The 26,587-nt window shown below is 39.6% G+C and overlaps 1 protein-coding gene across 4 annotated transcripts in view; it reads right to left on the reverse strand.

The window, feature by feature from the left end:
* Positions 1–26,587, reverse strand: part of SPPA (signal peptide peptidase) — a 471,996-nt gene that overhangs the window by 190,078 nt on the left and 255,331 nt on the right. For all 4 annotated transcript variants that reach the window (XM_089448936.1, XM_089448939.1, XM_089448935.1 and 1 more), the window contains one exon: positions 12,248–12,402. In XM_089448936.1, coding sequence (XP_089305062.1) covers positions 12,248–12,402 — 155 coding nt within the window. The remainder of the gene's footprint in view (positions 1–12,247; positions 12,403–26,587) is intronic.

Raw genomic sequence — 26,587 nt, forward strand, 5'->3', positions numbered from 1 at the left:
GGCAGCTGAGGACCCTAGAGAACTAAAAGAAATTGATCATTGCGCTTTGAAATCCGTCACATAGGACTCAATATGCACCAAATTATTCACAATTTGGCCTATTGTCGCACAGAATGTCATGACAACGCTCAGACCGGGGGCTGTCACCCTGATCCCCGATCCCTCCGTTTAAGCCGGTCTCCCGAGGCTAAGGGGGGTAGACCCTATTGCATGAATGAAAACCAACTATGGACCAGTTTGGTTGAGAGACACAGCAAGGCAATTTAGCACTTGAATGGTTTAGAAATTAATGTACCAGTGCCTTATGGAGTTAATGACTAAATGATTATTTATCAAATGCTTGCAGAAATATGAACTCATTAACAATCATTTACCATCAATTAACTCAAGTGATGTAAGATATTAAACAAACGCACAACGCTTTAATAATTATCCAGCAATTAAATTTCTAAAGAATGAATGCTTTAAACAACCACGAAATTTAAATGCTGACCAGATTTCAAATAGTTAATGTCTAGATATAAACATTTTAAGCACATTTAATTTCACCACAACAGAGAAAAAACTTTATAAAGAATTTCCAATTTTTAATTAGCTTTTTTTTAATTTTTAATTTTTATATATTTTTTTATATTTTTAATAAAATTTTAAATCTAAAAATTAAACAAAACTAAAATCCTAAATAAAATCTAATCTAAACTAAAGTCCTAATAAAATATATATATATATATATATATATATATATATATATATATATATATATATATATTTTAAATCTAATCTAAACTAAAGTCCTAAAATCACCTAGGGCCTACGACTTAGGATTCATGAGGGGATTAAGAACATTTTCTAACCCTCAAGACACTTTACATCATGACTTTGATAATTTTACATCTCAAAGGGGGAAAACCTATTTGACATAGACCCTCATAGACCACCCAGTTCTGTGACCAAATATAATTTAGCAGATCAACGCACTAGGATTCCCCTAAGATTCTAATGACAAAATTCATTTCGGCTTTGGGGTCAGGTTGAAGGAAAACTCCGCCGATCATGGATCGGTGAGACAAAAAACATTCTGGAACGTAGATTATCACTAGAAAATTAGGTCCACCTAGGCAATTTCCATACATGACTCAGATATGCTCATATTATTTACAATTTACACATGCAGACTGGGTTTACGACATAACATGATCAGGTCGACGATGACTGTCGAATGGCAGGAACACGTCCATCAAGCGCTATCCTTTTTGCGGAAAAGAGGGTGTACTACTATGGGTAGTTGACACTTAGTGGTCAACATCTGGCTCTACCTGGGGACACGTTGCTGCATTGTAGGAATGTGAGAATCCAGAATCTACATCCATGCAACACAAAACAAAATATAAGTAGCGTCCATCCAAAAAATATCATATAATCATTAAGTACGTGAAAGATATAAGCTCTTCATTTATTAATTATCTAGTAACAAGAAAAGTAGATCTAATCCTAAAATAGAAATAAAATGCTGAAAAAAACAAGGAGTAGGGTTAGAAATACAGAGGATGCCACATGGCATCAGATGTGTTCAATATAGTGTATACTGAGCATTTGCCTGCTTTCAGGCAAATCTGTCGACTGCTTGTCAGATGTGCCATGTCCAATTCTGCATATGGTAGGACTTTTTCCTATCCGAAAGTCAAGCTGCTCGCGGTCGTCTGATGCATCAAATCTTTTTCTCATTTTCTTTCTCTTGCACGTTTTCTTCGTGGCAGGCTGTATCACTGATGACATGGAATTTTCTACTTCAAAGCTTTCAGAGGAAGTATGTAAGATATGTGTGACATGTCTTTCTTCATTCTGCATCTAACCTGTCAAGGATGATGGATCAATCTCACAAGTGCCGTGAGTTATAAATTGATCTTCTATGACTGGTGGATTAACCGTGTGAACATCAATCTGATTATTAATTTCCCTTTTATCCAGGTCATCTTCAATTATCCACTTTTCAATGGAACAAAGGACCTCATAATATGATGGAGCTTGTTGTAACAGATAAGGAGGCTCTTGATTTATTGACGTTCCCTGGTTTTTTTTATCCTCTAACCATTGTTGAAATTTCTGAACCTGTATTTTAATGGCATCTATCTAACTAGAGTGTTCAACCTTCATAGCACTGATTTGCCTGGCATGGTATTCTTCCATATCTTTTATTACTTTATCGTTCTTTTCCTTTAAGTTCATCAAGCAATACTGCATAGAGTTTATCTCTTCCTTATGATTTGCTTGCATGGTAGCCAACTGATTATTATGATCGAATGTCATGATAGTCATTTCTTCATCCATAGTTAATAACTTGTTTTGCATAGAATTAATTTCCCTATCATGATTAGCTTTCATGGTCGTCATATTTTCCTCGAAGCCTGATAACTTGCTTTGCATAAAACTAATTTTTGTGTCATGATTATTCTTCATTGCCTCAATTTCCTTAGCATGCTGATTTTTGATTAATCTCCATCTCCCTATTACGTTTTTCCAGGTGGGTGCATAAAGTTCTCACATCATTGGTGTAATTAGTTTGATTAATCTCCATATTTTTTTACCAGCAGCATTAGTTCTTGTATAATTTGTTTCTAATCTTCCTTTTCATTGTCAACACTGTTTTTACAATTTGTCCCTGCTTTTCCAGTATCATGGATTTGATCTGCAATGGTAAAGGTGGATGGCACATTCTGATATGAAGAATTGTCTTGGAATCTTTCACCAACAGCTGAACCTTTCATAAGATTACTTTCATTCTGTTGCACAATTTTAGGGGCACAAGGCGAGCTATCTGGATTACCATATCTATCTTTAAAAGCATTGACAATGTCTTGTAAAGAAGTGAAAGAATTCTTAGAACAATTGCTAAACCAATTCAAAGCATCACCCTTTAAAGAAAAGACAAAAAGACGCATTTTGACATCTTCATGATTATACTGAGGGGGTCTACAATATATGATCATTATACGAGTAAACAAGCCTAGATGCCTTTTAACAGCGACTGAATCACCACTCGAGAACAAAGGTAATTTAGAAATGGCCACTTCCGGAATATCATGGAGATCATCAATAAAATGACATGGTTTAAACGAATAATCCATGATGAATAACGAGGGACCAAATGGATGATAGAAAGAGATCTCTGCTTAAGAAAATCAAGAGATGAAAGAAGTGGAGTCGCCCCTTGAACAATGAATCTAATTCTAGGATCCAAAAAGCAACAAACAAGCTAATACGAGAGGCTTCTTTGTCTGGGAGCTAAGTCACCTGACACGGGGATTCGGGACACGTAGGATTCAAGATTCGTGGTGTCGGATTCAGACACACTGACCCCTTGGAACAGGACACGTTATATATTATTTTATTAAAAAAAAAATATATATATATATATATATATATATATATATTAAAAAATATACATATATATTAAAAATTAGATATTATCATATTTCTTACACAAATTTTAATTAATGATACAAATTTATTGATTTCAAACATAGATCTTCATCTATAGCTATTAGCATGCATAGTACATACAAAATTCAAATAAATGTCAGTGGTACTGGTCACATAAATGATAAATCTATTAAAAATTTAAATCATGATTCATAATTCATAACTGAAAGACAACTTACAACTACAAGATAGTAAGATAAACACACTGACAACTGTAGTTTTCTCATTAAGTCATCAAATCAAAATGTGTTACATAGGTAGTGTTGGTGCAATGCCAATGGCAAATAGAAATAGAAAATATAAAACAACTACAGGTATACAAGCCTCAAGGCATCAATCAGCATCAGAATCAACATCACTGTCCCCACCATCATGGTCCCCACTGCTCTCCTCTACATCCTCCTACTCCGCTGTATCCATAGTCGCCTCTGCATCTGCGGGTATGGAGGTTGACCCCTCTAAGTCATCAAATCTAACAGGCTCTAGCACTAGATCATTGAGATCCATGTTGGCTGATGCCAACTCAACAGTGGTGTCCAGACCCATATCATCAGGAACAGTGTTACTTGGGAGCGGGAGCGAAAGCGGGGAGCGGGAGCGACATATTCAAAAGCTCTTGGTTTGGTGCTCTTGATTAAATACGAGTTCCATACCCTAATACATGACAAAATTCAATGGAAACATTGCAATCCCCCAATCCTAAAATCCTGAAAAACTGATAAGTCTGCTGGATTTTGAATGAAATCTAAAATTCTACGTTCTCCATATGAAATCCAACGAGGCCGGAACCACTCTCAAACATCTTGAGTCATTTCATGGTAATGTTAAAAATTTAAGTAAAAGGATCAAAATGAAGATTAAGGAGAATGTCACTTTTACTTTAAGAATTTAACATTACCATGAATAGCATATCAATACTAGGGCCTAGACTTGATCATGAAGCTGCCAAAATGCTTTACTCCTTGCTCCAACAGCACAAATCACTTGCCAAATGACAATGTTAATGAGCAAACACGCCCTTTTCATTCCCACACTGAGCTTAGCGAGTCTTGGAAACCGGACACGTGTCCTAAAATCGCGACACGCCCTCAAACACGACGTGTCCTGTGATTTGGACACGAATCCAGACCGAATCGTGTCGGATTCGCCGGATTCAGGATTCGCAGGGGGTTTAGGATGAATCTGGTGACTTAGTCTGGGAGAAATAAATGAAAAGAAATGGAGTTGCCACCTGAACAAGAAATGAACCGAAGAGTAGTTGCTAATATGACGAAAAATAAGGTGATGAAAAGATCCAAATGATGCCAAAAAATGTTGTCTCTGCCAGCACAAATGAGAGATGAAAGAATGATGAGAAATGAGAAGATGAATGTCGCTGAAACGCCAGGGACAGAAAAACTCTATCCCTGGCAACGGCACCAAAAAATGTTGTCGTTGCCAGCTCAAACAAATGATAGAAAGATGAACGATGAATGATAAAAATTCGTTGAAACACCGAGAATAAAGTATTCCCGGCAATGGCGCCAAAAAATGTTGTCACACAGATTGTCACGACAACGCTCAGATAGGGGGCTGTCACCCTAATCCCCGATCCCTCCGTTTAAGCCAGTGTCCCGAGGCGAAGGGGGGTAGACCCTATTGGATGAATGAAAACCAACTGTGAACCAGTTGGGTAGGGAGACACAACAAGGCAATTTAGCACTTGAATGGTTTAGAAATTAATGTACCAGTGCCTTATGGAGTTAATGACTGAATGATTATTTATCAAATGCTTGCAGAAATATGAACTCATTAACAATCATTTACCATCAATTAACCCAAGCGATGTAAAATATTCAACAAACGCACAACGCCTTAATAATGATCCAACAATTAAATTTCTAAAAAATGAATGCTTTAAACAACCATAATTTAAATGCTGACCAAATTTCAAATAGTTAATGTTCAGATATAAACATTTTAAGCACATTTAATTTCACCACAAAAAAGAAAAAACTTTAAAAAGAATTTCCAATATTTAATTAGCTTTTTTTTTTTTTTTAATTTTTATATATTCTTTTATATTTTTAATAAAATTTTAAATCTAAAAATTAAACAAAACTAAAATCCTAAATAAAATCTAATCTAAACTAAAGTCTGAAAAGAAAATCTTTTTTTTTTCATGAAATGAAAATAAATAAATAAATATAACAAAACTATTCTAAGAAAAAACTAAACTAAATCAAATTTAAAATTATTAAAACTAAATCCTAAAAGAACTCTTCTTTTTCTATTTTTCTATTTTTCTCTTTTTCTTTAAAAAACAAAAAAAGAGAATAAAGCTAAAATCTATTCTAAATTAAAATCCCCAAAAAAAATGAAAAGGAGTTCTTTTATTTTTTAAAACATTTATCACTTTTTTATTTTTTATGATTTTTGATTTATTAAAAAAAAAATGAAACAAAACTAAACTAACAACTAAAAATGAAAATCGATTTTTTTTTTATTTTTTATTTTCAAACTTTTTGATATTATTTTTTTAAAATTAAAATTTAAACAAAAGTGAATCTAAATTTAAACTAAAACTTAAAACTAAAAAAGCTAAGCTAAAAAAAAGAACTAACACCTAATATAACAAAAATGAAAATTAAATCTAAATAATAAAACTCAGACCTAAATTTAAAATCAAATAAAAATCTAAACTAGCAATAATCTAATATTAGAAATTAAAATCTAAATAAAAGGAATAGAAATTAAAATCTAAATAAAACGAAAAGTAATGAAAATTTATAGAACGCTAGGCAAAGTTTAGGAGAAATAAAATAAAAGCTAAACTCTAAATAATACGCTACCCTAACTTAAAATTAATCAACGCATGTAAAAAAAAAGGACAAGGGAAAACTTACGATAACCTACCAAATCGAAATTTTTGTTTTTTGCTGTTGTTTTTCAATGTGCAGGCCGTACGGATGAGGGAATGGCAAGTGCGATGGGCGTTTTGCAGATCTGGATGGACGGCGAGCATGAAGATCAAAATCGATTTATTTTTTTGTGTTTTATTTTTGTTGTTGCAAATGTGCAGGCTTGCGGCGGCTGGAGCAGAACTGAAGGAAAAGTGGTTGCGTGAAGGGCAGCATTGAAGGCTGCGTGAGATGGCCGCGTTTTTTTTATATGCTTTGCAGGTGTGGAGAGGGGCTGAGCAGCGAAAGGGAGAACGATGGGTGCAGCATGCGTTTGATGGTTGATGGCAACGTAAAAAATTTGAATGGGATCAATGGATCGCAGCAGCGTGAAGGAACCGTAGAAGAGATCTTGTAAACGTGGGCAGCAGAAGAGGAAAACGCAGAGAGAGAAAAGGCTGCTAGAGTGGATAAGCCTGATAAAGACTGCGTGCAGATCTGGCAACAGAAGAAGGGATTTAAATTTTGTTTTTGCAAGCTCTGGAGCAGTGTGGGAAGGACACAGATCTGGATAGTAGTGGCAGAAAATGACCAGCCAGCTCGCGGAAAGGTTTGCAGATCCGGATAGCATAAAAAAATTTTGAGCTTTTCTGTCAGAAAATAAAAAATTTCCTTGAGTGGCAGAGAAACCGAAATCTTTAAACCCTTCCCGCTTCAAATTGCCTGATGGAAACCCTGAAAAATTCTCAAAGCCTGTACTTGCAGCTTGCAATGGCAAAAACAGAAAACCCAGAAATAATATGTGCAGAAAACAAAACTAAAACCCTAAATCAGCTAAATAATTACAGCATTTACAACTTTTCGACTCTTAAGCAGCCAGATTTGTCAATAATCATAGTAATATTATCAGAATTTAATTTTAATGTGAGATACTTTAGAAAACCCTGTATGCATTCATAAAAAATTTCAGATGATAAGCTCGGGATTAAAACTCGCTGGGCTCTTTCAGAAAACGCAATCCGGGAGTTGGCTGGTTCAGCTGAGAACTTCCCCTAACGCTCGGTAAACTCAAAACTAAGATTTCTTGCACAACTTAAAACAACCATTAACATAGAGGGAGAAAACAATAATGAAATCCAGATCAAATGGAGATACCTGCCATCATATTTCAGAATCTAAACTATCATTCAAACTCCAAAGATCAGACAAGATACCTGTGCCTAGATCAATCTTCATCAAGCTACTATCAATGGCTGAAAATAAAATTATGCAGAAAAATAAATCATCTTACAGCACTTTCAGAAGAGTAACACCAGCAAGATTTCAACCCCAAAGTCTTTCTTTATTGCACAAAAATGACTACAAGAGAGCTTTCTTTAGCACCAGACTCTCAGATCCAATCTGATCTCAAATGACCCCTAACACCCTATTTAAAGGAAAAATTCCCAACGGCTAGTTCGAGTGATCCATGTCAAAATGATCTCGACTGTCAATGAGAATCAAAATCCCTTTTAATCTCATCCGTCGAATTTTTAAATGCATTTTAATATATTAAAAAATTGAAATTTTGCATTTATTTACTCAAAAATTTGACTTGTTATTATTTTATTTTATTTTTTATTTTAATTATTTTATTTTATTATTATTTTTATCTATTTTTTTAATTTTTTTTTAATTTAATATATATATATATATATATATATTGATATTGTTCTTTTATTTTTTTATTTTTTTATTTTTATTTTTAAATGGATCCTCGAACTTAGCCTTTGAAAAAATCACCTAGGGCCTAGGACTTAGGACTCATGAGGGGATTAAAAACATTTTCTAACCGTCGAGGCACTTTACATCATGACTTTTACACTTTTACATCTCAAAGGGGGAAAACCCATTTGACATAGACCCTCATAGACCACCCAGTGCTGCGACCAAATATAATTTAGCAAATCAACGCACTAGGATTCCCCTAAGATTCTACTGACAAAATTCATTCCAGCTTTGGGGTCAGGCTGAAGGAAAACTCTGCCGATCATGGATCGGTGAGACAAAAAACCTTCCTGAACATAGATTATCACTAGAAAATTAGGTCCACCTAGGCAATTTACATACATGACTCAGATCTGCTTAGATTATTTACAATTTACACATGCAGACTGGGTTTACAACATAACATGATCAGGTCGACGATGACTGTCGAATGGCACAAACACATCGATCAAGCGCTATCCCTTTTGCGAAAAAAGGGGTGTACTGCTATGGGTAGTTGACACGTAGTGGTCAACATGGCCAAATCTAGATGTTGCAATGAGAATACACAAGATTAAATGGGCTAGCACCAATGGCATTTAGTTACAGTTCCATCATACGGTTTATCACAAATTGTTTCCATCCTTATGTAGGTCATTATATCCGAAGCTTGTGACACATAAACATGTGGAAGTCATTAGGCCTAATGTGTGTAACAAGAAAATGTTGCTCTTGCAGAACAATACTAACTGACCAATACTTCACACAAACAAATACAACAACAAAATGTATAGTAGGAATATGAGTAATAAGATGTGAGAATATGCCAAGCACTCCATTCACAAGTTTTGCACATAGAAAGTCAATCATTAGAACTCGAACCAAACCAAGGCTAGGACCTAAACACAAAATCTATGCCAATAAAACCTTACTCTATATTTGGAATTCACATCTTTTCACTACACTATAGTGCTAAACATACATGATAAGAAGAAATACAACACTAATAACAAGTGGAACCCGACCGCCTTGGTTGACTTTGACTAACACTGATGAGAAGTATACAAGCTCAATAAACAAAAAATAGCTCATAGATGGTAAGACTAGCAACCAGTTACTTGTCCACACACTAGCATGATAAGAGCCATACAAAGTGCCATGACCAACATAACACTTTAATTGTAGTATTGTTGCTGTAAAATCTAGAAGGCCTTGTGGAGGGGTACCCAACAAGGCAATCACTAGTCCAAGTGACAACAATAAGGTAGAAGTCCACTGTCACAAAAGCTACTACCCCTTGCTCTTTATGTATTTTCACCAATGGGAGGAGTACCGATATATAGGCCACCAAAGAGATTCTAATCTTAAAGGCATGAGGTGACAAAATGGTTTCTAAGGGAAAGGCACAACTTAGGTATAAGGCTCCAACAATGAAGAAGAGGCAATTCACTTTCCTTAGAGAGGTCAAATTAGGGCACGCTAGGCCTAAAGTTTGATAAGTAGTATGGAAAATGGAATGTCCCGAGGTCAAGGCACAAAGAAAAGGTTCCCAATAATGAGTATAAGCCAAGTAAAGGTACATGAAACCTTCAACAAGCCCTCAAGTTGAAGCTTTAACAAAACTAGGGTTTTATCCTAGGGCAAGAGAAATTATGTATAAAAATGGAAAGAATGGCCACCATGGGGAATGATTTTGTCGCAACCACTACAACCCTTGATGTTGAGACTTTCCAAGACCCAAAATTCCTCTTCCTAGCTAATTCGCTCTAAGCCCTAATTGGTTTGCATAGAGCCTTACCAGTGTTGAATTAGAGAAAGAGATAAAATTCAAATTTATTAATAAAAGATGACTTGATCAGCAACTAGACAAAGCCAGTGCCTAGTCCTTGGGTGGATGAAATCTATGGTTCTTATGATAAGCTATACCTTGCAAAGGAGTAACGATGTTTGATGCTCTAACACAAACCCTGAGTAATGCCTTTGCGAGGGATCAGATCACTTGGGAGAACTATAATCAAGATACATCAAGGGGATTTCCATTCATATATCATACATGAGTAATGCATACAATAATGAGACCTACTTTCTATGCAATTGATTTTCAACAAATTAGGGCATAATACAAAAGCCCTAGATCATCAATTTATTCCATACATTCGACATAAAATCAGAACTTTTCAATAAACAAGCTCACTTGCAAGACAATATGCATCAAAAATCCTTTATTGATCCAAGACAACTTCTCCAAAGTCAAGTGAAGACCTCCAATGAACAAGAATGTTCTATAGATCACATTTTCACCAAGAAACAAGAAGGTTGAAATCTATCCGAGGGTCGAAATAGTCCAAGAAATGATGATGTACGATAAAGATCCTCTTCTCTATTTATATGACGAGGATGAGATCTAATTATTAGCCTACAAGCCCCTAATAGTAAGTAAAATCACAAAAATGTCTTGGGTTACAAGCCAACCCACTAGCTTTTGACATAAATGCTAAGAAAAATCCCACACGTGTGAGTCGTGAGGATTTTAAAGATGACATCATCCATGAAAGAGGCTCCAAATGTCATGCATTGGTGCTACAAGGTGCCAAGTGTGATGTAGTAGCAACTAAAAATCATGATTTCAAGGTTCGCCCTGAAATGGATCTCAATAGCTCTATGTGGTCCCAAAATCCAGCTGGGGCACCAAAAATAGGTCTCCATGAGTCTCCAACTGCTCATAGTGTCCATCTTTGCTCCAACGTTGAGGGATTTCCAGGTGCCACTAGCCCTCTCAAGTCTCTGAAGGTGAGACCATCCTCTTTGGACCCTGAATTAGTTGTCGTACCTCGTATGGTGCTCAAGCTAGCTTGGGGGCATGTTGGGTCCAGGTGTGCAACCTGAGGAATCATCAAATCTAGTGTAAGGTGGCAAAATGTCTTGGGTGTAGCAGGTGCCCAAGGTCATGTGTGATGTGCTATTGCTACTCAGAGGCCCAAGGCTCTCAATGCTTCAACTGTGAGTGCCAATATACTTCTCTAATGGCCTGGGTACCTACGGGTTAGGTTCCCAAGGCATGGGTTGTTGAACCACCTCACAATCACAACATGAAGTCTAGTGAAAGCAACTAGTCATTAGGGAGCTTTTCTTCCATTCCATACACTAAAGATGCAATGATTGTGCAGATGGTGGAGGAGCTGGCATATCATCATCATCAAGCTAAAAAGTAGGGTTGTTGGCTGGCTAGCTATCCAAAATAGGAGAAAAGGGGTATACCCATTTTGGTGGGTAACATCTGGCTCCAACTCGGGCACATGTGCTCACCTTAGACTGCATGATCCAAATACTCGAACGTGGAGTTCATGAGAACCCCAACAATTCCTGGGCTCATAGACCTGTTACCTGCACACACAAATCAACTTGTTTGGAAGCATGTGCATAGGGTGTTCATTGCCACCCTTGTTTTACATATATAACAAAATTGATACTAAATGCAATCTAATCTATGATGCAACACAACAGAATGCCACCAGTAAACAAATGAAAACAAGTTGGAAAAAACTCTTCAAGTGACATATAACAGAACTTTCCCCAGAATTTTTTGTATGATTCATTTACAAATTGTTGAGGAAAGAAAAATAAATATTTTTGGTTTAAAAAAACTAAATTTTTCACACAAGTATACAAGTAGATGTGAAAAAAAGTCAACAAATATAATACAGATGTAACAGGGATGCCCTGAACTGAAAAGATTTAAATTAATCCTATATATTTTGAAATCAGAAAATGACACTTCTCATTGTCACGAAGATGAAATCTTGGTGGTAAAGAATTAGAACATTAAAATTCATTGTAACGGTTGCTATCAGTGGAGACAACAATATCAGTCCAACATCTCCAGTATTCGTCTAATAAAAAAGTTCATCTTGAAACATAGCATTTGAACTAGAATCGACCTATAAGCTTTCATCTTCAAGCACCATCCAGTTAAGTACCTCGATAAGGTTTGGGGGGTTTACCAAAAATGAAAGCAAACACTAATTGAAACTGAAGATCGTGGATCTATCTCATAGGTATATTAGTCAATATCTATAAATGCCCTTCTCAAACTGAAACTAATGATATATCACTGGGATAGAAACTTAAGAGATTATGTTCACCTGTCACAACCCCAATCGAGCCAGTCAATGTAAGACTCTCTGAAACAATGACTCCCGCTCCCATTGCCATGTAATAGCCTCCACTTGCAGCCACATCACCCATGGATGCAACCACAGGCTTTTCAGCAGCTAATAACCTGATTTCCCTCCACATTCTGTGCACAAAAGTTGTGGGAAAAAGTAATGAGAAACATAAGCTATGCATTACAAATCTCTTAAGTCATCATTAATCAACTTGTTTACAGAAAAAAATCCATAAATATTTCCTGATTCAGGACATAGGAGTTCAAATCACCTGATGATAAATTGTAACTTGCAGTATAATTATTAATCTAAGAATATGAAACCAAACTCAATTTCACCCAACTACAAAGCACAAATCCAGTGAATGTAAGAATATGAAACCCAATTACCTACAATCACAAAGTTTACCAGAAAATGTTTTCCCCAATATATTTTAGGTGGTGAGGGATGTGGGGAGGAACCTATTTAGATCCACCAACTGGAACTTAAATAAATACTAACTTGCGGATTTAAGAAATCATGTTCTGCTTATAAGTTCTCAACTATAAACTGTCTCAAACATTTTTCAGGTTCAACAACCTGCTTAATCCATAAACACAGCTTTGACTAAAATTTATGTTTTGTGTTCTGAATTATGAGTCATATTTGAAAGGTAAACAAGTACCACTTGAGCGAACAGAATATAAATTTTCAGAGACCTGTGGGCAATGAACATTGAAGGTGTGTGTTCTTGATCAGATACAGGTGTGCGGGTTATTTTCACATCCCTCTAAGATAAAATGTCCCCATATTCATTCTAGCTAAAATTTGACAATACTAAGCGCACAGGCATAGAGCAGATGATGACAGGGTGTTCTATTAAGGCACTCTGTGATGTGAAGGTCACCGGTTCAAAACTCCATGAGCAAAAATATTTTAGTTTTGGTAAAATTGGATGTGTTCTAGCCATGAAATTAGGTGGAGAGGCTAGAATACATGAGATCTCCAAGACCTAGAAATTGTTTCTGGAAATTTCACCAAGAAGTGACTTAATTAGATTATTAACAAATTTTTTAATATTTCTTAAATCTAAACTTAGGAAACTCGTTAATTAATCAGTATTAATTAAGTGAAGCTGAGAATAATCTAGAAACTCACACGGATCAACAAACTCACACGGACCGATTCCTAGATGATCCTAGCCAACGATTAAGTTTTAATCTTGGTCGTTGGAGCTCCAACAGTGGATTATAAGAGGAAGTCACTGGGCACTTAGAGAACACACTTGAGGACACCAAAAATTCGATTTCCTTGGTAGATCGATTTCCAGAGTAGCAGCAGTGATCTACAGGAGAGGAAGCAATGAATGAGGGGCAGGGATAGTGAGTCTGGAGGAGATTTTTTAGATCCGGAAAGGCAGCAGCAAGAGGAACGAGCTATTCACAGTGAGGCAACGCAGTGGACTGCGCAGATGCTTCTGATTGCCAATTCGATTTAGCTGAGAAAAATTCGTTCTCAGTTCCAAACACCGAGTAGAGATTCTAGAGTGTTGGAGAGACGATTTCCTCAGCAGAGGCAGGCAAAACTACTTCATCAGAGACTGGTTGGAGGCTTGATGTCATAGACACAGCATAGAGGCTAATGCAAAGGATCTTAGAGTTCGAGTTTTCTGAAGGCAAGCTGTGTCGAGATTGCTTGTGGAGGAAGGTTAATTCCCTTCAATAATTTTGGCCAAATTTTCTTGCTGTGGATTGTTAATTTTGGGCATCTAGATTGTACTTAGATTTTCACCACTGCAAAATAATAAAACCCTCACTACTGCACTGGTCTTCCCAAGTTGGGATTTTTGGGGGACAATTGTGTTGATTTTGGGAGCATCGGATGTGCTCTAGCCATTAAAATTGGTGGAGAGGCTAAGGCACATGAGATCTCCAAGACCCAAAAATCGTTTGGAGAAATTCCACCCGGATGAGGAATTATTAAAATAATTAATATTTTTAATGGGTTCCTAAGTCTAAACTTAGGAAAATAAAAATATTAATGTGTATTAATAAAATATGGGTGAGAAAGTTCTAAGTGACGAGGATCAAGCTAGTTCTAATCTTAGTCGTTGATTAGGGACTTAATCTCGACCGTTGATTTGTCAACAGGAAAAGTAAAAGAGGAGGCTTGAGGGTCAGTTGGAGATACACCAAGAGAGATCAAGAATTCGATTTTCTGCGGACGAAGTTTGCTGAGGAAATCGAGTTAGTGATCAGTTGCAGGAGCTGACGCAGAGGACGCAGAAGGTCGTAGAGGCAACAGGAGTTGACGCAGAGGACACAGAAGGTCATAGAGGCTGACGCAGAAGCCGTAGAAGCTGACCTAGGCAGTGTAGAGGGCTATAGAGGTTGATGCTGGGCTTCAAAGGTAGCGCTGGGGAGATTTTGTGGGGTAAACTGAGAGCAGATATCGTTGTGAACCATTGGATCTAGCGCGCCTTGATCAAACGGTGGAGGATCGGCGATTGGGTTTGTTGATCGGGTGGATCAACAACTGTCGGATTAATGATGAGATCAACGGTGGAGAATTAATCCGATAAGACTTGGGACTGAGTGGACCCGAGAAGTTTATGGACACGGGTTTAATTTTATTTGGGGTCCGGTCTTGTGCATTCAGGTGGGACCAACGTTCGTTTGCGGGATTAAAGGAATAACTCCGATTTTTCATGAAGTTGCGATTGCGATTAAAGGTAATGACGTGGCATGTGGGACCTCCATGTGGGTATAGCAGCTCTTATATGGTTTTCTGTGAATAATCAAGTCTATGGATAAAAGACTCTCCGATATATATTTTTAATATACAAGTCGGAATCCCTCCAATAGACGTGTCCTTTGGTCATTGGTGAAACTCGTATAACAATGATTTAAAACAATTCAGTTTTAAGTATCTATCTCGGGCACAAAAATAGAGCATAAGGAAGTTCACAACTCGTGAACTTGAAGAGACAAAGGAAGCCGAAGGAACAGTAGAAAGAAAACCAAAGGTCGAGCAAGCGAAGAAGGAAGCTGAAAGGACCAGCGGAAGAAGAAGGAAGCCAAAAGGACCAATGGAAAAAGAAGGAAGCCGAAGGTCGAACATTCTGTTGCCTGGGTTATTTATTAGCTCGAACCTATGTTTGTTGAGTGATTCAGATAACAGTTCAAAAGGATGCTCTGCAGATCTAAGAAGATTATCTAAGTATGAACAGGGTTGTCTTTAATTGAACACACAATATGAAACCGCGACAGTCACTCCTCTAAAGAAGTCACTCCTAAAGTAGTTACTCCTGAAGCAGTCACTCCTGAAGAATTTATCGTGACAGTGAGAACAGAGGCTTGAAACAGAGAGTTGTTTTTGTGCAGAGTTCAGTGCAATTCATTATAGACACATTGAAGTTGTGTGGAGACTATTGAAGACCATGATGTATTAGTCATCATGATGTGACTTGGACATTTTGCTTGGGTATAATGAAGAGCAATGGTGATACCTTCTATGAGACAAGGTTGTCATTAATGTAGCAGTGAAGCTGTAGATTGATAGAAGTCAGTGAAGAAGATTTTGGAAGCAGAGAATTACTATCAAACATATCTAGACAAAATATAGCAGTGTGTTGGAGCCCAGAGGGTTGGTGCCCTGAAGGTTGGAGCCTCGAACAAACAAGCTAGGTGCCTTGATAAGATAGGTTTGGAGCCCTTGGGGTTGGTGCCTTAGAATTGGAAGGATTGGTGTCCTTGGAGTTGGTGCTCCTAAACACAAGGTTGATGCCTTGTGACCTAGAGGTTGGAGCCTCACAAAAGACCAAGTTGGTGCTTGGCAACAGGTTGGAGCCTGTGAGATTAAAGATCGGTGTCTTCATCAAAGGTTGGAGCCATATATATATTGTACCTGATTTATTGCAAAGATTATATTAATAAAAGCATTTATTCCTATTGTTCATTTTGTGTTCTAAGTATAAATGATTTAACTGGTAAAAATAACAATTGAAAAGGAATACTGATTCACCCCCCATCTCAGTGTTTCCAACAAGAAGCAGTTGTCCAGAGAGACAGCACTATTCCAGAGCTGAAGAGGCAAGAGGAGGAGTGACGCAATACAGAGAGTGACGTAGAGGCTCATGCAGTGCCTACATCAGCATTATGAGACAAGAGAGGAAGACGCAGTAGTTGGGAGGAGCCCACGCAGTAGCTGCGTCAGCTATCCAGGCCAGCACAGAGGTAGAGGGAGGCAGATTTGGCTTACGCAGTGCCAAGTCATCTTTCTGAGCCAGGAAGGACTGACGCAGTGGCCAGGAGGCACTGATCCAGCTCTCATTGTGACTGCGCAGAGATAGAAGGGCTTAGATTCTTCAGTTGTTGGGGCTAAGGGAGCTGAGCAGTTTTTGATTTGTGGAGCTAGTGGGACGTTATTTCTGTGAGTACAGAACAATCTCTAAGGAGACTAAACCAAGGTAGAGAGAAGCATTACCTCGACAGATTTCTAGCCAAGAAATCTAGATCCGGGTTGTAGCAGCAAAGGAGGATCGAAGAGGAGTGTTTCGACAGTTGGCCGGAAGATTTCCGAGAGGGAAATCAAGACTCAAAGGGAGTCAAGAGAAAAGGAGCAGAGATGGCAGTAAATGGATTGAGGAATCAGGACAGATTGTACAGGGCTTCCAATTTTGTCATCTGGAAGGCGATGATCCTGGATAAACATCCCATCAAGGACTATGCCTTGAAAACCGTAGCTGTCCCAGTTGACCCTAATGCAAATGAGAAGTATGAGGAGGCCTAGGTGAAAACAAAATGCATGATCATAGACGGGGTCAAGGATCATGTCATACCACATATTGCTGAGAAGAACATAGAAAGGGAGATGTGGCAAACACTAACCACCTTATACTAGGGCTCTTCTGGCAGCGGAAGATGTTATTGGAAAATCAGTCGAGGTCATGTCAAATGCAAAAAGGAGAGGAGATAGATTTGTTCCTTCTCAGGTTGCAAGGAATTCACGACCAGCTTACTTCTGTGGGGTCTACACTAGATCCAAAGTTCATGGTCAGGACTTCTCTGAACGCAATCTCCAAGGACTGGGAAACATTTGTCCAAAGCATTTTGGGCAGAGCGACTCTCCCCAGGTGGTAGGAGATGTGGGCAGCTCTTCGACGGGAAGAAATCAGGAGATTGACCAAGGCGGGGAGTAGTGGTAAGGGATTTTGAATCAAGAAAGAGAAGGAGGAGAATGCAACTCTAGCATCTGTGGGACAGCAAGGGATTCAAAAGAGGAAGAAGAAAGATATCTCCAAGGTCAAGTGCTTCAACTGTGGGGAGCTGGGACATTATGCCTCTCAGTGCTTCAAGAAGAAAGGTAAGGGAGAAGCTTCCGACTCAAAGGCTTCTCCAGCAAAGGCGGAGAAGGATGTCAAGACTGATGATGACTGTGCCATGAGTGCTCATGCGCCTCTAGAGAAGAGGTGGGGAGACATTGAGATGTAGTCAAGAGGACTACAAAAGAGGGGCAGGATCCTTGAGGTGCCCAAACTCCTGGATCACATACGGCTACGAGCGCCCTTAAGGACAGTAGCATGTTGACAGGCGTCAGATGGAGAAAAGTGTGATGGAGCAATAGTGGCATTGCTAGAGTGCCAAAGTCTGAGGCAGTGCAGTGGATGTTGCAGCAGTGCGAGAGGCACCGAGCAGCTTGCAGCAGCAGAGGGTCAGCACAGATTAGCAGCAGAGGTAGATTCAACATCACAAGGCATCCAAACTGACCAAGATGTCAGTTTTTGGGTAAAGTCAGCTACTTCTTGATAACTGAGTTGCAGTGCAACAGTTAGTAGTGGCAGTGTTATGGGTGGCATGATGCAGCATGTTGAGAGGGATTTACACTACAAATGTAGCCGTGGCACTGACATTGTCATGGGAAGCAATACAGGAAGCCGCAGTGCAATGGATGTGGGGCAACAGACCAAGCATCAACACAAAGGACCGATGTGGAGGATCAGTGTGATGCTTCTATGGTGAAGCATTGCTACAACACATTCCTTGCTAAGAGCGAGTGTTGATTTTGGTTAGCATCGGATCTGCTCTAGCCATGAAAATTGGTGGAGAGGCTAAGGCACATGAGATCTCCAAGACCCAGAAATCGTTTGGAGAAATTCCACCCAAATGAGGAGTAATTAAAATAATTAATATTTTTAATAGGTTCCTAAGTCTAAACTTAGGAAAATAAAAAATTTAATGTGTATTAATCAAATATGGGTGAGAAAGTTCTAAGTGACGAGGATCAAGCCAGTTATAATCTTAGCCTTTGATTAGAGACTTAATCTCGGCAATTGATTCGTCAACAGGAAATGTATAAGAGGAGGCTTGAGGGTCAGTTGGAGATACACCAAGAGAGATCAAGAATTCGATTTTCTGGGGCGAGGTTTGCTGAGGAAATCAAGTTAGTGATCAGTTGTAGCGAGGGGCAGTTCAGCAAGGGATTTTTATCTGACGCTGAAGAATACATAGCAAAGAGGTAGCGCAAGCCCTAGAAGGGTTGACGCAAAGGCAACAGAAGCTGACGTAGAAGACGCAAAAGGCCATAGAGGCTGACGCAGTTAGTGTAGAGGGTCGTAGAGGCTAACGTTGGGCTTCAAAGGCAGCGCTGGGGAAATTCTATGGGCCAGACTGAGAGCAGATCAGCCGAGAGAGGGTGACATAGTTCCAAAGTAATGCTTGGAGTAGCTTTCGCTGTCCAGCACAAGGAACAGTCAAAGTCACTGTGGGGTTGATCATCCAATTGCTAATTTGTAGGAATATCTGTCTCTGGATATGGTACTACTGCCGAGGACATTCGCTGTTGGGTGAGCCAATTCTTGCACCCTAGTAGTATTCACGAAATTTGCTTAATAATAAAACCCTCATATATGTTGCACCGGTTTCCCCGCATTGGGTTTTTCCGAGGAAGATTTTCCAAAAATAACAATGTCCCTTGTGTTATTGTTTCAATTTACTTCAGTGCATGATTTGTATAGCTGTGGAGGTTGCATTTGTGTTTACTTTGATGTTTATGAGATTAAATAACTTGTTAATGTAAAGAACAAATGGGAGATAGTAAACCAGAAATTGTAGTAGGAGCTTCTGATGTGTTAGATTCAGGAATTTTCACAAATTGTCCAAAAATAACGGTGTCAATTTTATTGTGTGTGCTAGTATTTTCTCGGTTTCTAGCGCTATTATTTCCGCAATTTGTTTGTGAAGGTTGCAATGTGTTTATTTCAATGTTGTCATAGCAATAAAATGAATAATTAATTTATCAGTTAGGAGAAATAATACCAAATGTTGCAATAGGATTCCGATATTGCAATTTTCACATGGTATCAGAGCATATTTGATCAGTCAGGAAGCTCAAAAGTGAAGGGAGGAATTTCGTTGTTCAGTGAGAACGGCAGGCCGAAATTCCTAGAGGTAGCGCAGTCCATTGCCAAGGAGGCCGAGTTGCTTGGGAGAGTTCGTTTTTCAGTGCAAAAAAGCAGAAAATTCGACTTTCCAGTTTGAGTGATTCCAGCAGGCAGAGGGAGCAGTAGTAGCTCAGATTATCACTGAGCAGATTCCTAGTTGGACACAGAGGGTTTTGCTGCAGGTTGGAAAAGAAGAATCCGTGTCCGATGGAAGAGAAAAGCACACACAACAAAGGGAAAATTTTCCGCAAGGAACTTCGAGTCTCGAAAATTCGAATCTCCAGTTGCAGATTGGCAATAGTAGCTAGCAGAGCCACACATTCCAGAAAGGAGTGTGAATAGCAAAGCAACAACCAAGCACAGGGAAAGAGGGAGCTTTCGACAAATTCAGAGATGGTCACAAGGCTTAGAGATCAAGATAGGTTGGATGGCTCCTCCAACTATGTCATTTGGAAAGCCAGGATGTCCTTCTTGTTGGATGAATACATCCTGAAGCTCTCTAGATAGTTCAGAGATGGTCACAAGGCTTAGAGATCAAGATAGGTTGGATGGCTCCTCCAACTATGTCATTTGGAAAGCCAGGATGTCCTTCCTGTTGGATGAATACGTCCTGAAGCTCTCTAGATAGACAATGTTGTGGAAGTTCCCTAGGATGCGGATCAACTGAAAGAATACAAGAAGCAGATGGTGTTGATTTGGGGTAGCATTGGATGTGCTCTAGCCATGAAAATTGGTGGAGAGGCTAAAGCACATGAGATCTCCAAGACCTAGAAATGGTTTGGGCAGATTCTTCCCAGTTTAAGAGATATTAAAATAATTAATATTTTTAATGGAGTTCATAAGTCTAAACTTAGGAAAATAAAATATTAATGGGTATTAATATAAAACTGGGTTAGAAGGTTCCAAATAACATGGATCAAGCCAAATCTAATCTTAGTCGTTGATTAGAGATGTAAGCTCGGTCGTTGAAGGACCAACAAGAAAAGTATAAGAGGAGGCTTGAGGGTTAGTTGGAGAATACACCAGAGTGATCAGTCATTCAATTTCCTAAGGCAGAGTTGCTAAGCAAAGTCGAATCAGTGATCAACAGCAAGGGGCAGTGAGTATTGGACAGAGAGGCAAAGATAATGCCGAAAAACCAGCGCAGAAGCAAAGAGGTAGACGCAGAAATCAAAACAGGCCATGCAGAGCCCAGTAGAGACAGCGCAAAGGCCAGAGGGCCTATGTCATCCAAGCAGAGGGTAGCAGGAGTGACACAGAGGGTCCCAAAGGTTGTGCAATGCCTCATAGCGCTAACGCAGAGTCTTGAGGTTGACGCAGAGGTTAGAAGGGCCAGCATTGTGCTGCAAAGTTGCTGGAGAGGGTTTCGTGGGACAAGGTTTTTGAATACCTGTTTCCGAATAGAGAAGTATTACTGTCAGTTATTTTTCTCTGTCGGGTGAGCCAGTTTGGCACCCAGTTGTACTCAAGGATATACTCCGTAATAATAAACCCTCAGAATTGTTGCACCGGTTTTCCCACATTGGGTTTTTCCAGGGACGAGTTGTCCAAATATAACAATGTCACTTGTGTGTTTGTTTTCTTTCAGCGGTTGATCTATAGATGTTAAGAGTCAAGACTATATTGTGTTTATTTCATTATTTATGTGTTCTAAATAACTTGTTCAGAATCAACAAGTAGAAGAAATAAACTAGAAGAATATAGATTAAATTTCTAAGGGATATGCTTAGAAATTTCAACATGGTATCGAAGCATGGTTGCAGATCACAGGAGAGCTGAAGGCATCAGCTGAAGCAAAGCATTTGCAGCAGAATCAGTGATCTTGAGTGACAAAAGTTGATCCTTGCAGAAAGCAGCAGAAGAAGGGTTGATGCAAAGGGACTACGTCGTCAGTCCGTGCCACAGAGAGGCCAGCGCAGAGGCTGAGGAGGGCAGAAAAAGCCTCATGAAGAGCCACGAAGAGACCAGGAGAGTTGACGCAGTTGGCTGAGGGAGCATTTTTGCAGTGTCAAGATTGCGTAGAGCCTAGAGGCTCAGTCCTTCAGTTGTTGGGGCATAGGAAGTTGTGGGCAGTTTACGAGACCGAAGCTAGTGGGGTACTGTGGGCAGAACAGTACCTAACAGGGCAAAACCAAGGTAGAGGGAGTTGCTACCGAAGCGGATTTCTAGCCAAAGAATCCGGATAAGTGTTGGAGGTGCACAGAAGATCGTAGAGGTGCAACTTGACGATTGGCAGGAGGATTTCCAGAAGGCAAATCAAGACTCAGAGGCAATGTTGCACGAAGCGGGACACAGGAGCGGAAGCGTTTTTTGGAAGCGGGGACGCCTAAGCGTCATTTTCCAAAAATCTAGGAAGCGAAGCGTCTGCTATATATATATATATATATATATATATATATATATTATATTTATATATTTATACTCTCAAAACAAACATCCCAAATACCAAATTAATTGTAGAAGACATGAAAACATGCATATTTTTGCATAAATCAAGATAGATATGGCATCCATGATTCCATTGTAGTTACTAGTATGTACAACAATCATTTATATTCTAGCTATTACAAACATACATCAAATTTTTAAGCATATTATAAAACATAAAACATTTAAGCATATTATAAAACATAAAACGTAGAGCATATTATGATTTATCTAGCAAGTGAGCAACTGTCAACATTTGTCATGTCCAAAATTCAAATAATAATGTTTACAAAATATGTCACTCGGTCACCGCCAAGCCAAAAAGGTTCAAAATTCAAATTCACAAGTCTACAAGTCTAATGAGTAATCTATGACAAAAAGTAGTAGATTGTGAATATATCTACTAATCTCTCCTCCTTCCACCACGAATAGAATGTGGTGGCGGGCCTCCACGTGGTGGCAATGAAGAAGATGGTGCCTGTGGAAGTCGTGGCACTGAAACTGATGAAGAAGAACCCCCTGCTGTTGGTCTTGAACCATGGAACCTAGGAACCAAGGGACCAGATGGGGGTGGGGGTGGCATATCAACACGGTCATCATCATCCTAGAATCGCTCAAAAATTCATGCAAAAAAAAAAACACTAGTTAAAAAAAAAATTAAAAACATGAATTAGAGAAATGCTTTATAAGGGAAAATTGGAAAATTCATACCACAATGGACATACCTGGATAAGAGCATCCTCTAATTGCTCTAATCGCAACACTCCATCCTCCAAATTGGGCTCCTCTGGATTCTTGTCCCAAATCAACAAGTCTTTATTAGACTTTGCATCTTCACAGTAATGGAACAACAATCGCAAGTTGTAATGAACATAAACGAATCTCTCTGCCCGGTCTAAATTCAACTTGTTCCTTTTAACACTGTGGATGAAAGAATAAGAGCTCCAACACCTCTCTGCAGAAGAAGTGTTTACCACCTGTGATAACACCCGCAATGCCAAACTCTGTAGAAGTGGAGTACCCCCTCCATGCATGTTCCACCACTCAAGAGCAGAAAAAGTCTCTCGATCTTTAATTGCATGCATGCTCCCAAATGGCCCAGTGTTGAGCGTATAGTTGCTCACTTGTCTCCGTACCAATGCAGCCTCCTCATCAGGGATTAATTTACTCAATGCAACCATATATTTTTTGTGAACCTCTTGATCTTGGTGTGGTTTTCTCCTGCTCCCCCCCCCAGGTGCTGGTGTTGAAAGCCATGATGGATGATAGTATTTAGGTGTCAAAACATATGCTAATGCATGCAATGGAACATTTAGCATTTCCCATCGGTTTTCCACCTCTACACGAATATAATTGTACAAAGTGGTATCTCTAGGCTCAACAATGTCTTTAATCTGCCCCAACATGCTATCCATTTGCTCATACACCTCCCCAATTACTAGTCGATCTGAATCTGCAAACTTGATCATGTAATAAATTGGTTTAGTGAATTGCAAAACATATTTAACCTGTCCCCAAAAGTAACTGTCAAGAACAGTGTCCTTGACTGCATTAGCACCATCTATGTCAGTGTTAATTTCATCCCATGTTTCAGCACACACCAGATTAGTTAAAGCTTGTCTCACCTTCACTAGCCGCCTAAAGGTGAGGTAATAACTAGCAAATCTTGTCTTTGCAATTTCAAGCAATTACAACTTGGAGTAAGTACCATAGAAGGAGTTTAACCTTGTATGCCCTATGATGAATTTAATGAGTTGCTTCCCTCTCCTGTAAACCTTAGCAATCCACCCACATTCTTTGTGTTTCACAATATCATGCATCAAAAGGTTCAATGTGTGAACCAGGCACCCAGACCAAAAGATGTGTGGATGAGTACGCTCAATAATTTTTCCTGTTGCCTTACAATTTGCTGCATTATCTGTGATCACTTGAACCACATTATTCGGACCAACATCTTTGATTGATTTCAATAGGAGATCTGCAATGTTTTGTGCAGATACAGTGATGGAGGAGGAGTCATGACATGCAATAAATACTGCACCACTAGAAGAAACACCAAGAACATTTATCAAATGTTGGTTTCTAATATTTGTCCCCCCCATCTGATACAATGGATACCCCAGAATCTACCCACTCATTTGTAAAACGTGTCAAAGCTCTTTGAACCTTATCTTTTTCTCTTTCTAATAACACTGTTCTAGCTTTCTCATAGTTGGGGGCCTTGTATCCTTTTGGGGCTTCATTGATGGCCTTTACCATTTCATGCCAATAGGGAGAGCGAAGCACATTGAATGGTACACCGCAAGCACAAAGAAAACGGACTATCTTTCCATCCACGTCATCCATCCCAGCAACATTAAGGAAATTCCCTATTGTTCTTCTACCTCCAGAGCTTGCAGAAGTACCATGAGGAGATGAGCAACTACCAAATTTAGAGGTTGCACTTGATTCAGAATGAGTTTTTTGTTTCTTGTTTTTTTGTTGTGCAGCCATCTCTATTTGGATGTATTTTATTCTTTCTTCAGTTGAAATGTTTGGGCAAATTTGTACCCCCACAGGACCCTTTTTTTCATCACTGTCCAGCACCCCACAAAGATGCCTCCTCAGACGGGTATATGAACCACAGTATGGTTTTCCTCCATGACAACCATGAGGGCACACAAATTTGTAAGATCCACCACCCTTTCCCCCATCAAGTTTGGTCACATAGTTCCACAAGGGTTTTGATCTAGCTTTCCCATCTTGTGTTTCAGTGTCCCCTTCAGGTTCATCCCCTTCCTCTTCAAACCCTTCCTCCTCATCATACATTGGGTCACTCATATTGGGACCATCACCACTATCCTCTTATGTTTCTTCCCTTCTATTCCTATTCACCTTTGCCATCATTAAAACCAAGAGTGGAATGATACATAGAAGCCAAAAGAACACCATCTTGGAATATGGATATAGGTGGTGGACAACCTGTAAATAAAGGAGCAAGTAGAAACAATGGGAAAGAGTAGGAGAGCGAGGAGAAAAATACAAAAAAATTGTCAAAAAAATAAGGGAGTTTGGGGTTTGAACTTACCTCTTTAGCTCTTGTAGATGAAGTCCTCCAAGCTCTTGCTCCAAGCTCCTCCTCCTTCTCCTAGCTCCTCCTTCTTCACTTCTCCAAGCTCTCCTCTCTTCTCCTCTCCTTTCTTCTCTTCTCCTCTCCTCTCTTCTCTTCTCCAACTCTCATAAACTCAAAGTGAGAAAATGAGGAATGAATGGGGGCTTTATTCTTTTCATTCCTCACCTTAACCTCACTCTAACCTCACCCTAACCCACCCCCTTAATGCTAAGTTAACATAACTTAAAAAAAAATTAAAAAAGAGTGTCTTTTTCCCTTGCGCGCGGCCTGTTTGCCCGAAGCGTACGGAAGCGTGCGTGAAGCGTGCGCTTCCTCCTCCGAAGCGCCGCGCTTCTGAGGCCCGAAGCGCCGTACGAAGCGCGCTTCGGAGGCATGGAAGCGGCGCTTCCGTCCGACGCTTCGGAAATTCCAGGAAGCGGCTAAAAAAGCCGAAGCGCCGCTTCCGAATTCGGAAGCGCCGCTTTCGACGAAGCTTCCTAGGCGCTTCCGTACGGGACGCGCTTTGGGGCTTGGAACCAGGGGGGACGCTTCGTGCAACACTGCTCAGAGGGAGTCGACCAAAGAACTTCCAGGTGGGAAGTAGAGAGACTCAGCAGGAGTCGAAGAGAGAACTTCCACAGGGAAGTAGAGAGAATCGAAGGAGTCAACAAGAAGAGCAGAGAGATGGCCATGAATGGGATGAGGGATCAGGACAGGCTGAACGGAACGTCCACCTTTGTGTTCTGGAAGGCCAGGATCCTGTCCATTCTAGAGAGACATCGCATCAAGGCCTTCACCTTGAGAACAACGGCGATCTGAGTTTACCCGGCTAATAACGAAAAGTACGAGGAGGCAATGGCCAAGGCGAAATGCATCATCCTTGATGGGGTCAAGGATCATCTGGTCCAACATATTGTCGAGAAGGAGACGGCAAAGGAAATGTGGGACGCCTTGAAGAAATTGTACTAGCATACTTCCGTGCAGAGGAAGATGTTACTTGAGAATCAGCTGCAGTCATACCAGATGCAGAAGGCGGAGCAGATAGATCACTTCCTCGGTCGGTTGAAGGAGATCCAAGACCAACTGACATCCATAAGGGCCACGCCGGATGAGGTGATGTTGGTGAGAACCGCACTTAACGCAATCTCCAAGGAGTGGGAGACATTTTTCCAGAGCATATTGGGCAAGGAGGATCTTCCAGATTGGGAAGAATTGTGGGTGGCTCTTCACCAAGAGGAGATCAGAAGGCTAAGCAAGACGGGGAGTCCGGATCAAGAAGGAAGAGGAAGAGGATGCAGCTCTGGCATCTATGGGAAAGCAGGAGAAGAGGAAGAAAAAGGACCTCTCCAAGGTCAAGTGCTTCAACTGTGGGGAATTG

This window comes from Pinus tabuliformis, chromosome X (assembly GCF_031772625.1).
Source record: "Pinus tabuliformis cultivar Carrire ecotype Pingquan chromosome X, CPIR1, whole genome shotgun sequence".
Taxonomy (NCBI): domain Eukaryota; kingdom Viridiplantae; phylum Streptophyta; class Pinopsida; order Pinales; family Pinaceae; genus Pinus; species Pinus tabuliformis.